This window comes from Bos grunniens, chromosome 15, assembly GCF_055505025.1.
Source record: "Bos grunniens cultivar Pamir isolate PY7600 chromosome 15, Bosgru_T2T1.0, whole genome shotgun sequence".
NCBI lineage: Eukaryota > Metazoa > Chordata > Mammalia > Artiodactyla > Bovidae > Bos > Bos grunniens.
Window position 1 is genome coordinate 65,981,603 of NC_141179.1, and position 15,806 is coordinate 65,997,408.

Genomic DNA, 15,806 nt, shown 5'->3' on the forward strand with positions numbered 1-15,806 from the left:
TAACTTTAGAACATATACATATTTTGCATAATTTTAACACAATTTAATTTTAAAAGACTCCTAACCGTGGAAACCAGATGAAGCAGAAGGGCCTAATTATATGCTGACTAACTGATACAACAACCATGCAGAGAGGGGCTATTTCAAATGTCAGTGAACTGCTAAATTGTAACTGAAAGACAATGACATCTCTAAAAATATAAACTGTTTAGAGTAATTGTATTATAGTGGTTATGTTGGTTGTCTTTGTTACTCTAAGGTTTTTTAAAATGTGTTTTATGGGATAAGGCAGATGAGTGATTAAGCTGATATTATTGGGAACCCAGCCTTTGGGTGTGTTTTAAAGGAAAACATATGAAAGATGGCTATGGTTAAGGAAAGATCCTGTGCTGATTAATTTTCTAGCTCTTTTCCGTGGCAGGGCCTGGAAAAACGCCAAGCCTGCTAGCGATGAGCACCCCTAACAATGAGACTATAGTCGCTAAATGCCATTTCCTGCTGAAGTTAACCAGAGCTTCTTGGAAAATAGCTGCTTCCAGGTCTGTGGCAGGCAGTGTACAAGATGGAACGTGAAAGTCGCTCAGTCATGTCTGACTCTTGTGACCCCCATGGACTGTACAGTCCATGGAATTCTCCAGGCCAGAATACTAGAGTTCTCTTCTCCAGGGGATCTTCCCAACCCAGGAACTGAACCCAGGTCTCCCGCGTGGCAGACAGATTCTTTACCGCTGAGCCACCAGGAAAGCCCAGGAATGCTGGAGTGGGTAGCCTATCCCTTCTCCAGTGAATCTTCCCTACCCAGGAATCGAACTGGGGTTTCCTGCTTGAACATATTGTCAATTTAGAAAGCAAAGCAGTTATCAAAAACTCCTGAAAGTGAAGTCACTCAGTCATCTCTGACTCTTTGCGACCCCATGGACTGTAACCTACCAGGCTCCTCTGTCCATGGGATTTTCCAGGGAAGAATACTGGAGTGGGTTGCCATTTCCTTCTTCAGAGGATCTTCCCGACCCAGGGATCCAACCTGGTTCTCCTACACTGCAGACAGACTCTTTACTGTCGGAGCCACTGGAAAAACCTTTCAAGCTAAGTTCCCCCAAAACTCCTGAGGGCATCTTAATGGACTCAGGACTCAAAAATGGGCCAATTTGTGGATCAGTAAGAGTGGTATCTATGGTGTATTTTGAAACACATTAAATATATTTGAATTCAGAGCTTTCAAAAATTCTCCTTTAGGGAATGCCAGTAAAGTAACTCATTTTGAAAACTGACGATAAGTGGAAAGACTCAAGTATTGTCCTTGCCTTTCTTCTACGAATTGTAGCTCAGAATAACCAAGTGCAAAAAAATTTCTAATTAGTGGCATATTTCCAAATTCTTAAAAGATGGAGGAATGATAGAATGTCACTGTGTCACAATTTTGCAGACTCTGATGAATTTAAGGGATATTGCCAGTGATCATCAATGGCGTGCTATTATCACAAAAAGAGAGAAAACCAGCTAGTACACCCCACCAGCTATAAGATTGTCTTGCCAGAAACTTGAGCCAAATGTGGTCAAGCTTATAGTTCTAACACCAATTTCCAGGAGATATAGAGGATGCATTCAGTGACACCATGAGGAGTATAGCAGCATAATCCAGTTCCAGTGTAGGGACCTTATTTTGTTTATGATTCAAGTAACTAAAACATTTGGGCACATTGGAAAATTACATGTTTAATGAGATTAAGGCATTAATCATTTTAGAGGTTTAATGGTACTGTGATAATCATTTTAAAAATTTTATCTCTAAGAGATATGAGTTGAAATACTTACGTATGAAATGACAGTATGTCTGGCATAAACTTCAAAATACCTCTGGTGGGAGGATGAGCAAAGTTGTTCATGAGTCAACTGACAGTTGTAAAAGTTTCTAAGTTGGTTTATTAACTCTCTTCATCACTTCTGAGATGTTTCTGCTAATCTTTTCTAAAGTTGTACAGTCTGTAGCCTTTGGGATATAACTTGGAGTGAGAAACTACTCTTTCCTCAGCTTTTTATAAGCTCAATGTGAATTTTGAATCTTGTTAGTAAAAGAATATTTGTTATAATAGTACCTAAGCTGTATTAATCTCTTCCTTATATAGAAACCATTTTACCAGATTTTTTAGAATGTGTTTACTGAAGTAACATTGGTTTCTAGCACTGTGTATTTCGTGTGTACAGACTCATATTTCTTCTCCCTGTGCTGCGGTATGCTCACCACTAAAACCTTAAGTCTCCATCTGTCACCATGTGGCTGATCCCCTTTACCCATTTTGTGCTCTCTGCCTTCCCCTCCCCTTCCCCTGATTACTAGGTAACCACTCTTCTGTTGTCTGTGGCTCTGTGTTTGTTTGATTTATTTGTTTTGTTTGTTATATTCTTTGTATGAGTGAAATCATATTTATCTTTCTTTGCATTATTTCATTTAGCATAATACCCTCAAGGTCCATCCATGCTGTTGCAAATAGCAAAATTTTCATCTTTTTTATGACTGAGTAGTATTCCATTAAATAATGTATTTATGTATATATCTCACATCATTATCCATTTATCTGTTGATGATCACGTAAGTTGTTTTTATACAACTTAAGTATTATAGTAATTCTTGTAAATAATTATTTTGCCAGATTTTAAATACTTAGTATGGTGCTTAAAAAAATATGACTAAGTATATGGAGGCCAAAGAGATGAGGATGCTACAGTGCTCGTGGTACAAAAGAACAGAGGAAAAATTACTGTGGAGGAAGCTGGAGAAGGAGACGTTTTATTTTTCTGGCAGCTGGTTTCTTTTCCTCTTTTGTTTCTGTTGTCATTGCCATGTACCAGGTATTAGCTGTGGGATGGCTTCTTTAGCCATCTCCGTGTGCTTTACTCCTCCTGCAACATATTAAACTTTTGGAGAGTTGAATTTCCATTAGGGTTTGTTGAACAGATGTTTAGCAATATTGACCATATGAGTTCCCCATAGCCATTATTATGCCTCAGATTGATAAATGATAAACCAGGCATTAAACATGTAAAGGGAAGAGGAATGAGTGAGCTGAGAATGAAGGACATGGTCCGGGAGGACTGACCCCAGCGGGTAGCCCTGAAAGGACTTCTGGGGTCTCTGAAATTCAGTGGGCACAGATGTCATCCAGACAAATGCTGGTATTGAATGGTCCACTCTAGTGCTTATGAAGTGGTATAGAGAGGGTTTAGGCAGTGGGCAGGAGTTCAGAGTATGACAGGGCTGTGCTGTGATTCTAGGAAATGAGCCATTCATGGCAGTGTTGGGGCTGGGAAGCAGGCTGCAAGTGGAAGGAAGTACAAGCTTGGAAGTATGAGAGAAAAGTGCCCGGTTCTTGTGGGTAAGGGGCAGGACTGGGGTGCTCGAAAGGCACTGAGACAAATGATAGAATGGGCCTTGCAGCCAGAGTTTGGATCTGTGGGCTGGGCCAGTACAAGAGATGAGAGGTATGACACAAGGAGGCTCTTTTGTGACCCCGTGGACTGTAGCCTGCTAGGCTCCACTGTCTGTGAGATTTCCCATGCAAGCCTACTGGAGTGGATTGCCAGTTCCTTCTCGAGGACATCTTCCCAGCCCAGCAGTAGAACCCAGGTCTCCTGCATTGCAGGCAAAATCCTTACCACCGAGCCACCTGGGGAGCTCTCTAAAGCCATATGCTAACAGACAAATATACTTGTTTGACTTGGAATTTAAAATGCCTGCTCTGTTGAAAATGTTCTCTCATAGGCCTCTTCTCATGAGGCTTTGGGGGTTCAGATTTGTAGTAGTTGCCTTTTCTGGAAACGCACAAGTAGAGGTGAAGCAGTCTTGGGCTGATAATCTTCCTGGATTACTTGGCAGATGCCATTATTCTGGAAAACATAGTCTCTAAGCCAGTTCACACAAGATTCCCAGATAAAGTCCCACTTTAACCACAAATTCACAATTCCAAATTTAGTAATTGACATAGAAGCTCCCTTTTAGGAGCAAAAGTCATTAGACATAACAAGCAGCAGAATTAGACCTCCAAGAACTTCAGTTAATTGGAATTACTGCATATATCAAAACATATGTTTGAAATGATAAAACTTGTAAGAGAAGGAATTGAAACTATGAAAAAAGACAAACACAATCCAGACAGATTTGAAAAAGACAAGTAGAACTTCTAGGAATGAAAAATATTGTCTCCAAAATTAGAAAATGTAAAACTCAGGTTTGGGTTAAAGTGTAGACGTGACTGACAAAGGTTTCGTGAAGTCCAACCTGAGGTTAGTCTGCATGCAGCAGTGAGATAAAGCAGTAGAAAATATAAAAGAGAAGCTGAGACATGGAGAATAGAATGAGAATCCTCTACTAACCCAATAGGAAGAATTCCACAAGGACAAAAAGAGAGAATGAGGAAGAGGTAATAACCGAAAAAAAAAACCTGACAGAGACTTTTCTAGAATTTGAGAAAGACAAATGTCATGTAAATGAAAGAAACAGTGCTTCATTAGGAAGCATTTTGAGCCATTGGCTCTGCAGGGTTGCTGCCACCTTTTAAAGTAATTATCAGTATCTAAGAAAGTTCCACCTTTATTAATAATGCAGTCAGTTGGAATCTATTTTTAAGTTTCTTTTTTCCTGATGAATTACAGAGCTTTGGCTGTTTCCATATTCAGCATGACAGAGTGTTGGTGTCATTAAATAATGATTCAGACACAGACCAGCCTTTTAAGATTATTATAAAAAGATTAAATTTCTTCACACTTTGAGACCTGAGGGGCAAGTATTAATAGATAAGAGGGTTCTTTGGACCACATTTATCTCTTGGTCTTTCAGCTCACTGGCAGTCTGATAAGTTATTCACAGCCATTAGAATATGGTGAGTATGATGAAGAGCCAGGAGACAAATGGTTTCATTATTCTGTTCTTTTTTAATTTTGATTACACGTGCTGTTTTCATATAGGACAAGCCAGGATGTACTTGAAGCCCTTGGAGGCTGTTTCCTTGATGGTTGCTTTTAAAATTCTGTGTTCTACCAGCTGAGGAGAAATGTTTACCAGTACACATAAGTAATAGAGAGAAGTCTAAATCCTTGATTCTCTATAATTCACTGGCTTCTTTTTTAAGTTCATCACCTTTATGAATTTTTTTTGGTGTGTGTGAGCATAATTTAGTTCTTTATGTATTGTATACATGGGTAGGATTATATATGGCTTAGTGTGTTTAGTGCTTGATACACAACTTGGTTCTATCATTATGTGTTAAAAACATTTATATTCTGTAAGAAAACATTTATATACTTTTTATCTCACTAGCTACATTTAAAAAACATTTTTATCTTGAGATCTTTATTGTATGGTTACTATTTAAAACACTGAGTTTAAACTTTCAGGCATTTAAGAGGATTGAAATTTTTTTCATGAAAAAGAATAATGTGTCTAATTTTGAATCTAATTTATTTTTAAGCTAAGGCTAATGATCTGATGGTGGATGGCAGTTGGGTCTTAAAACTAACATTTCTTGAAAATGGGAGACTGTAATTCACAACTGTTACGTGTGTGTGTGTGTGTGTGGTAAGCCAAGGCAATAAGAGTGCTGTGTAAAAAACTCTGGCCTGGATTTGTCCTTTGGGGTTCCCACTCTGCCATGAAATATCTGGAAGTGAGTTTAACTAGATGATATATAAGATAAATCGTTGACTTCAGAATTCTGTGATAACTCAGTTTCCTTCTCTTTTTTGAAGTCATAGTGTTTCATAACCTCCTCAGGAGTCTCATGAGTGTCATATGAAATCTGCCTCATACATGGAGGGTAGGGAGAAATGGAAGAAAGAGGCTCCAGTTTGATAATGTGCCAAGTTTAATAAGCAAGGGGACTTTCATGAGAGGCCACAGGCTGGGTTGAACCGCACACCACCAGCAAGAATCTTAAAAGTATACAGAGGCCTACACTGGGCTCAGTCACATACACTGTCCAGGTGATCTCAGCACCAGAATTCTATCTCATGGCTATGTTCATGGACAGCTTCTAGGGCTGGGAAGGCAAGCAGAGTGCACATTTCACAGACAGGGAGTGGGTGAGGGACTTCCATTCGCTCTTGTACAGCCAAGTGGTCACAGCCTCCTGATAACCACTATCATCACACGGAAACATGTAATGATACCGCATATAAATTATTCCCATCTTTGTTGATCTAATGAGTGTTAGAAAAGTAGTTTCATAATGAATATTACGATACTTAATTTCAGTCTGAGGATTAAGTAAAGAATATGCATCATTAAGTTAGTAGAGAAAACAGTTCAAAAATGCTAGGTAACATGTACAATTTCAAAATCTGTTGAAAGGTGAATTGTACTGCAATTCCACATTTTTATTTCAAGTTTGTTATTTGATGGGGGAAGTGTGCATCAGATATTTTTATTTAAAGTGTATATAGATTATTTTTTCATCAATTTAAAGGTCAAATCATGGGGTCGCAAAGAGTTGGACATGACTGAGTGACTGAACGGAACTAAACTGGAAGGTCAAATCTGTTAAAACAACAAAAAGGAAGAAAATATTCTTGTTCCCTCCTATTGTGAGAGCATATTTAAGAATATGAAAAACATTGTTTTCTTTCTTGAGATATTTAAGAGCATATCCTGAAACACTGGAACAAAACTAGGCTGAGATACTAACAGTTTTGTGCGATACTTGGCCACATCTGGAACCCACGTAGAACTTGCTTTACAGCCGTGTTACTGCTGCTGCGCTTGGTGTTTTTATCTGTCAGAAACTGTCACTTCATGTGGGCTTTGCTTCTGTCATGTGACTGGGAATCTTGAATATTTCAAACAATTTTTAAGCAAACCTTAGATTATATCTAACTAATATAGTGTATAGAATTCAGAAATAAAACTGTCTTGGATGAGTTGATCACTGAATTGTTATAACCAGGTGCTACTGCAAAGTTAAATGGGTCTCTGGCTTTTATTGTAGATGGCTTTGGTTACTGTTTTTTTCTGGGGATTTGTATACATGTTTGGATGCTAAAATGGAAAAATTTTTAAATGTGTGTTTCACACATAACTTCAATGTTGTTTCAGTATACTACTATTTTAACAGCTTTTGAGGTATAATATACACACTGTAGTCTTCACCTATTTTAAATGCACAATTCAGTGATTTTTTAGTGAATATATAGAGTTCTGAAACCGTCATCAAAATCCAGTTTTAGAACATTTCTATCACCCTCCAAAAAATCCCTAATGCTTGATTACAGTCACTTCTTTCTCTTACCACTATCTTGATCTGCTTTTGTCTCTAAAAATTTGCCTTCTCTGGGCATTTAATGTAAATTAGAATCATGTTTTATGAAGCCTTTTGTGACTGGCTTCTTTGATTTAGCGTGATCCTGCAGTTCATCCATGTTGTAGCATGTATCAGCAATTCATTCCTTTTATTGCTGAATCACATTTCATCATTATGAATAGCATTTCCCATTTATTGTTAATATTTCTATTATGGCAGAATTCTAGAGTTGGTGAGTGGAATTACAGGTTATGTTATTCAGCAGAGCTTTCTGTGGTGATGGAAGTGTTCTGTGTCTGCAATGTCCAGTGTAATAGGCGTTAGCCACATGTGTGATGGGCATTGCAGTACAATGTAAGAGCAGAGGGATGTAGGGAGGTTAACTTTGCCTAGCAGTTTCCTTCTCAAACAACTACTCATGCCTTCAGCCCTCAGAGTAGGACTTCAGATGGCCTAGGAGCTGAGTTGCCTGGGCCGTGGGGCATACAAATGGTATCTTTTCATGTGTGGTGGAAAGAGTTGGCAAATCCTGACTAGGGGCCCCTTCTCTATCCTCCTTCGCTGCCTGGGCACTGACTGGATGGGACTTCTTGGCCTGCTTGTTAGTCTTCTTCCTCAGTCAGACTAGAAACTTCTTGAAGCAGGTCTATTTTATTATTATTTACCATCGGGCCTTGCGCAGTGTCATTCACATAGGGGCAGCTAGTAAATATTTGTGTTGATAAACAGTTATTTTTGTCTCTCATCATAGTTGTCATCATGGTTCAATTTAACACTAAGATGAGGTGTTTTCTTTAATGTTCATGTAGACGTGACTTACTTGGTCTCCCGCCGCTACCACCACACACACCTTTTAAGTAAAGACTTGGATTCTTCACATTCGGCAGAACAGAATTATTCTGCGAAAGTCATGGAATGTGCTTAGTTGATACAGATTATCACTAACTGTCTGGTCTGGACACACCCAGAATCTGAAAGAGAAAGGGACGCCTGCCTGCGCGTACTCCAGTCCTCAGCCGCCCGCCGGGACAAAGGCTCAGCATGATGACGATGCTGGCTTCGGTGCTGGGGAGCGGCCCCCGGGCGGGCCTCTGCTCTGGCCCCTCCTGGGGCCCGCACTCTCGCTCCGGGCCCGCTCCACCTCGGCTGCTGACCCGCACCGCCAGGCGATGGCGCAGGAACACGGCGAGGCCGCCGGCTCCTTCTACAGCCAGTCAGCCCTCCTCCTCGCGGCCGCTGAGGAGCCGTCTGTCGCCTCGCGCCGGCCCTGGTGCTCTGTACCAGCCTCTCGGGCTTCTCCTCTAGACTGAACTCGTTGTGGACAGAGCCACATTTTACTGTTGTGTCTACACCCGTGCTTACTGATGAATGCCTTATGTACTAAACGAGTGTTGAATGATCTGTCTGAAATGATGAGTACGCACGCAGTAGGGAACTAGAATGAATCTTGGTTCTCAATGGTCATTCATAACATATCTAACTTCTTAATCTAAAGATGTTGTGCTTTTTGAAGAGGTATGTGAAGAGTTAACATTGGCAGTTTCATGACTTTTTTTTTTCCTAATGGCTGTACATTCAAAATCTTCCTTAGAGTCAGAGAGAGATTAATAAGTAACTTGGTCAAAATTACCAACCAGTAAGTGTCAGGGCTTGGAATAAACCTGTGTCTGTGTTGGAAGAGCTCTTTGTAACTCCTGTGCCTTGCAGGCTCTCCAAGTTATAGCACTAAATTGTAGACCAAGGCTGAAACTGAGTATATTTGGAATCCTCATGGCTCAAAATTCTTCTTTGGCGTTCACTTTATCTTTGATTATTGATGTGTATGTAGAACCTTAGTTGTGTGATATTAGGGGTAATGTGCCTTACATAATAATACAATGTTTTACACCTTGCTGTGGTTCCTGGGGAAAGTTCACCACATAATTAGATGCTTCTCTCTGTTTATTTACATTTTATCTCCCTCTCAGGACTCTCATATAGCTGATATATATGTCTGTTTTTTGTGAATGGGTGTACATTTAATTAAAATAAAAAGGAGACAGGATACATGAGTTTTTAAATGTCAGAAACATGCTACAAATCAAATGTAGAACTGAAAGAAACGGTTCAGCTTTGTTTCAAGGACAGTTTGGTGTATACCTTATAAGGAAATGAGGAGTTGTGATATTACTTCAGTTTTTCCCTGAAATGTTTTCATCTCACACTCATTATGTATGAGGCACTGCCTGGAGTCCTGGGGAATGAGGCAGAGTATGAAACACCTGAGGTGCCTCCTATTCCTATTGTGAAGTTCATAGTTTGGTAAATAGAGGAAAACCCATTTTTAAAAAATAATAGCAGGAGCGTAAAATTTCATAGTGCAACTTGTGATTAATTACAACTACTCTAGGGATTCAGGAATAGGAGCAAAATGATCTAGGTTGATCTATGGCTGAGATACGATTTGCGAACGATTTTCAAAGGGTGTTTGGAATTTGAAACAGGCAAGCACAAATGACAAAACACTATTTTACAGTTTTCCTTTGGGCAGAATTTCTTTCCTGGGTGTCTAAAAGAAGGATTTAAGTGCCAGGTTGCCTCTTTCAGTTGTTTTTTCCACGGTTACAACAGAAACGTATTAGGATGTGATTCCTTTCCGTTTGCAATGTAGCCTGTCCTGACTACCCTGAAATGTGTCAAATAAAGAAGTAACGTGAAATTGTGTACTCTGGCACAGCAGCTTTCTCTGAGTGACAGACAGGATTCCTTTTTGGGTCTGATTCCTGCTTGCTTCACCAGCCTAATCTCTCATGGCTTCTCTCAGGTACTATTGGCCAGATCCTTTGAAGGCCCCTGTTCCTCTTTTGCCTCGGGGGGGCTTTGGGTATGCTGTGCTTTCTGCCTGGATCACTTGCCCCTTTGCTAGATTGCCTCCTCCTCATTTTTTCAGGCTCAGATTTTTCTTTTTTTTTAAGAAAGCCTTCTCTCATCTACCAAAAACTGAATTAGATGCCCCTCTTGAATGTTGCCATAGCATCCTGATTTCACCTAATCCCACTGTAATTTCCACTTAATTTGTCACAAGATAGTAAGGAAGCTTCATAAGGTCAGAAATCTTAACCGTTTTGTTTTTTGTTTTCCCCTCACTGTTGAATCCTCAGTACCATAATATATTTTCAATAAATATTGGTTAAGTAGGAAAATTTCTCTGGGGTTAGACAGAGAGAGCCTATTAGGTGTTCAGTAAATATCTAACAGATAGTTTATTTCATTAAAATAGTTCGTATTGGTTGTTCTGAACTATTTTAACTGAGGTATATTATAGCCATCTATGTGAAAATCTTGGTATTCAGTGAAGGAGTTTTAGTACAGTGAACTTCTAGAGCATATTCGTTATTTCTGCGTTTTAGATTTTCCTTCATGTTCTTTTATTGAGTATGTCTATTCATGTTGCTATGCCAGCTGTTTTTGGTGGGTATGCAAGGGGGTGTGTTTCTGTGTTTTGTATTTTTCTTTCTCCTTTTATTCTATTTTTGTTTTAGGTCTGTTTCTTATAAGCAACATTTACCCAGATTTTATTTTTTTTATTTGTTTTGATAATCTCTTATAGTAGGTGGTTTTAATCCATTTATATTAATTGCAGTTACTGGTATGTTTGAACTTCTGCCATTTTTGTGTTTTCTGTTTTTATTCTTTGCTTTTTTCTTTTCATGCATCTGCCTTTAATTAGATAATACATCTTGTTATTTTCTATATTTCCTGCTTTTATGAATGCTGTAGATTGTATTTCCATTTTTATATTTTTTGGCATATACCATTGTTTTTAGGATACATATTTATGTATATGTTGCCAGTGGAATGTAGAATTATCCAGTATTTTTTTTTCTCTTGTCTATATCAAAATTCTGTATGTTTTATCAAGCCAAAACTAACTTTGCCCATCTTGCTATTTTTTAGTGTTTGGTTGTAAACTTTTGTAGCCCCTCGGACATTCCCTTGTAAATGACCGCTAGTTAGCACGTCCTCGTTTCCTGTGCTGGCTTGTGTTGCATAGGCCATGCGGCCCCTCTGTCTGCTTTTCTGTTTGATAAACTGCATTTTGTAGTAGCTCATCAATAAGTGGTACATTTTCTTAGCTTTTATGTATTTAAAGAATACTTTTCCTTCATTCCTGAATGGTGGTTTGGCTGCATATAAAATTCTAGACAGTTATTTTTCCCCAGCTTTTTGAAGATACTACTGCATTGTCTTCTGACTCTATTGCAGCTGCTGAGAAGTGTGCTCTCAGTCTGTCATTCCATTGAGGTAATCTCTTTTTTTTCCCTCTGATAGCGTTTAAGATTGTGTTTCTGTTGTTGACTGTATGCAACTTCTATACGGTGTATCTACAATGTGGAGTCACGTGTATGCAGTAATTCTTTTTATCAAGGTATTACCTGCACAAAGTGTAAACTCAGTTAATTTTTATATGCACATGTATCCAGGTTACCAACACCTAGTCACAATGCAGAATATTTCCAGCAAGTTCCAAGACTCCCTATATCCCCTCCTAGTCGATACATCATAGATCACCACACTGTAAACTCATTTAGTACGCTTTCATTTTGAAGATACATATCTCTTTTCAGCTCTAGAAATTCTCAGCAATTATCTCTTCAGTTACCGTTTCTCCACTATTCTCTCCCATCTCTTCCCTTGGAACTCCTTTGGACAAATGTTGCAGCCTCAATTTATGTCCTAGCTGCTCTTTTCTACTTAACTTTGTCTGCTCATATTAAGTTCCAGGTAGTTCACTGAAGCTATCTTTAATTTACTAAATCATTCTTTCACTACCTCACCTGTAGAACATATCCATTGACTGTTTTTTTTTTTTTTTTTAAATAAAATTTCATTCATTGTATTTTTCATTTCTAAAATTTCCAGTTTAGTTTTTTTTCCCCTTTCAACCTGATAATGTTTTGTTTCTGTACATTATTTTTCTTTTTTAATCTCTTGTTCTTGTGATGGATCTTTTATCTTTGTTTGTTTCTGAACATCCTTAAGATACTTATTTTAAAATCTTTGGTGGGTTGCATTAAACAAGTTGCATCTGAAATGAATTTCTGAGTCGATTCCTGATTTCTGTGGTTTTCTTTCTTGGCATTAAATTTCTTCATGTTTTGGAACTTTGTTTTACCATTTACTTTTGAGGGGAATGTTTTTGTTTTAGTTTCAATGTCTTCCCACCTGTTCCTGGGTCTCCCCTTCCCCACCCCTCAGTCTAGGGATGTTGCCCGACCCTGTTGATACTTGGTACACTGGCAGGTGCACTAATGGAGCCAGAGGGTGGCTTGGCTCTGTTCCTGGTCTTCAGGTAGTTTTTGTTCCCTTCTTAGTACCTTATTAGACCCACACTTCTGATATAAAGTCATAGTTCTAGTCAGAGGTTTGGGTTCCTTATTTTATCAGTCTCCTGTTACAAGTAGAGCCATGATCCAGCCCTAGCCTTAAGGAGAGAATCGATGTGAGTAGTTCCCTGCTTTTAGTTCCCTTTGCGCCAAAGAAAACCACTATACATCACCCTTACTGTGTACCTGCTTTTAGATCCAGAAGCCAGCAGGTCAGGTTCTGCTCTCCATTTTTGAATATCCATACCATTTCTGTTGCACAGAAACATTTCTTATTTGACCTTAGCTGTGTCTTTGATTTTCTCTCATCATGCTTCATATGTTTTTATTCATTTTTGCTCTGTGCCGGCAGGGTTTCTGAACTCGCTTAAGATGTTAAAGAGGTGGTATTTATTGTAAAACTGTTTTCTTAAGGAATAATAGTCAAAATATATTCAAAAGAAAGGACTGTGGGGTCTGGAATTGATTTGTTCAGAGGAGGATATGCATCCCCTTCTATTCTCCATAAAATGTGATTTAATATTTGCTCAACAATCTCTGTAATCACTTCTTTATTATAAGAGATATAACTTATGTCATTATTGGGCTTTTGGAAAATGTGACAAAGCATACATATACACATAAACACACAGAAGCATACACACGGTATGAGAATTACTTGTCATTCCACAGCCCAGAAACAGCTGTTGAGTATTTTGATACTTAATATCATGTTTAAACACTTACACCCACCAACTCACATAATATTCATATTTAAAAAACAAAACAAACCCAGTCTTGTTTTGTAGGTGAAGCTGTGAGTGCTGGAGATGCCTTATGTGAAATAGAGACTGACAAAGCTGTGGTTACCTTAGATGCGAGTGATGATGGCATCTTGGCCAAAATAGTGGTAAGTTTTTATTTTGATTGTCTTCAACAGGATGAAGGTTTCTTAACTGTCAAGTTCTTTAAAATTGAGTTAGTGTTTATTTGTACCTCTTTGTGTTGTTGTGGTTTTGTATTGTATTATATCTACATAATACATTTTAAATTCAGATGTTTAAAATATTTCAGTGTTAGGTCTAATAATAATCAGTGATGATCAGACAACATAGAACTATTTCGACTATGATAAAGATGCTCAGTATTTTGGGTTCTCTAGTGGAAAATGCAGAGAAGGCAGTGGCAACCCACTCCAGTACTCTTGCCTGGAAAATCCCATGGATGGAGGAGCCTGGTGGGCTGCAGTCCATGGGGTCACTAAGAGTCGGACACGACTGAGCGACTTCCCTTTCACTTTTTGCTTTCATGCATTGGAGAAGGAAATGGCAACCCACTCCAGTGTTCTTGCCTGGAGAATCCCAGGGACGGGGGAGCCTGGTGGGCTGCCGTCTATGGGGTCGCACAGAGTCAGACACGACTGAAGCGAGGTAGCAGCAGCAGCAGCAGTGGACAATGAGAAGCATTCTGAATTGAGGGAGGAGAAAAGTATTCAAGGTGAAATTTAAAGACACAGAGAATAATAGTTAAAGCTTGAGCTTGCAGTTTCCAAGTTTGTAGTTGGTAAATTTTTTTTTTAAAGAAATGTTTCACTGTAATCTCATGAAAATGAGAAATCTTACCTTCATCTATCCTCAGGACTCCCGGGCCTGAAAGGTGTGCAAAGTCAGCTCATCTCCTTTCACTGGACAAGATTATTTGAAGTTGTCCTGTGCAGTCTTGCATGTGGCTTTCATAGCTACACTAAGTTTCCTGATACTTCCTCATCCTTACAGTTTTATGCATCCTTTATATTTTTACAATTATTTAAAATATAATTGCATAAAAATGTATCTGTGATTATGTGCTCAGTCGTGTCTGACTCTTTGTGACCCCATGGACTATAATCCGCCAGGCTCCTCTGTCCATGGGATTTCCCAGGCAAGAATACTGGAGTGGGTTGGCATTTCCTCTTCCAGGGGATTTCCCTGACCTAGGGATCAAACCCTTGTCTCTCCTGCATGGGCAGGTAGATTCTTTACCACTGCGCTACCTGGGAAGCCCTAAAAAGATATGTATATGGAATATTTCACATTCTTGCATGCTGTTGACAGTCATATCTTTTGATAGCATATTTTCTGTTACATGAACAAAAGAAAATATGCTGTAGGTCTAGTAAAACCAAAGTCATTTCCTTTTAGATCTAAGTTTTAATATACTGTAGTAGTTTTGAAAACTTCTCTCAACAGTCTTTGCTTTATAACTAATTAAAAATATGAAGCTGTTACTTGGAAAACTTTAGTTGTATTATTACATGCTGAAGTTAGTGTAACCCTTCAACAAAAATGTGTAGCAATACAAGAGAGGTTACTTAATTAACAGAAGGAGATATAATGTAGCCAATAAAAAGTAATTCCTAGGAAAAAATGTGATTTCATTAAGTTAACAAAAATTCAAAAAATTTGGGAGAACGCTTTTATAATTATATATAGATGGTGATTACAGTCTTGCTAAGTAGCTCCAGTCGTGTCCGACCCCATAGACGGCAGCCCACCAGGCTCCCCCGTCCCTGGCATTCTCCAGGCAAGAACACTGGAGTGGGTTGCCATTTCCTTCTCCAATGCATGAAAGTGAAAAGTGAAAATGAAGTCGCTCAGTCGTGTCCGACTCTAGCGACCCCATGGACTGCAGCCCACCAGGCTCTTCCGTCCATGGGATTTTCCAGGCAAGAGTACTGGAGTGGGGTGCCATCGCCTTCTCCAGATTACAATCTTACAGAACTTTAAATAAAAATATAAATATAGACAAGATTGGAATGAAGTGTTATAAAAATTTGAGGTTTGTCTTTGGGTAGTAGAACTAAATGATTCTGCTCTTTTTTTCTGTTTTTCTCTATATTCTTAATTTTCTATAATAGGCATTTTTTTATAATGGAATATTAGAGTTTATATGAAAAGTAAGTGACATAAAATGCATGAAGCCTGTCTGCCGTTACATGGTATACTCACTGATAGAGTGTGTTTGTTTCTTACCTTCTAGGACAGTTGTTGGATAATGTGGTATATATAGCAGCTAAGATTGTAGGCTCTGGAATCACACTGTTACCTGATTCATATAGATGATCAATTCTGCCAGTTGTTAGTTATGCCATGATTGGCAAATTCTTTAGCGTTCCTAGTAAAGTGGAGGTAGC

General features: G+C 38.7%; 1 protein-coding gene across 13 annotated transcripts in view; it reads left to right on the forward strand.

Annotated features, from left to right (window-relative positions):
• PDHX (pyruvate dehydrogenase complex component X) overlaps positions 1–15,806 on the forward strand; it is a 75,752-nt gene that overhangs the window by 25,014 nt on the left and 34,932 nt on the right. For all 13 annotated transcript variants that reach the window (XR_015141635.1, XR_015141633.1, XR_015141634.1 and 10 more), the window contains one exon: positions 13,444–13,544. Coding sequence is in view for 3 of the 13 variants with exons in the window: in XM_086338629.1 (XP_086194755.1) it covers positions 13,444–13,544 (101 nt within the window). In the remaining 10 variants the exon portion in view is untranslated. The remainder of the gene's footprint in view (positions 1–13,443; positions 13,545–15,806) is intronic.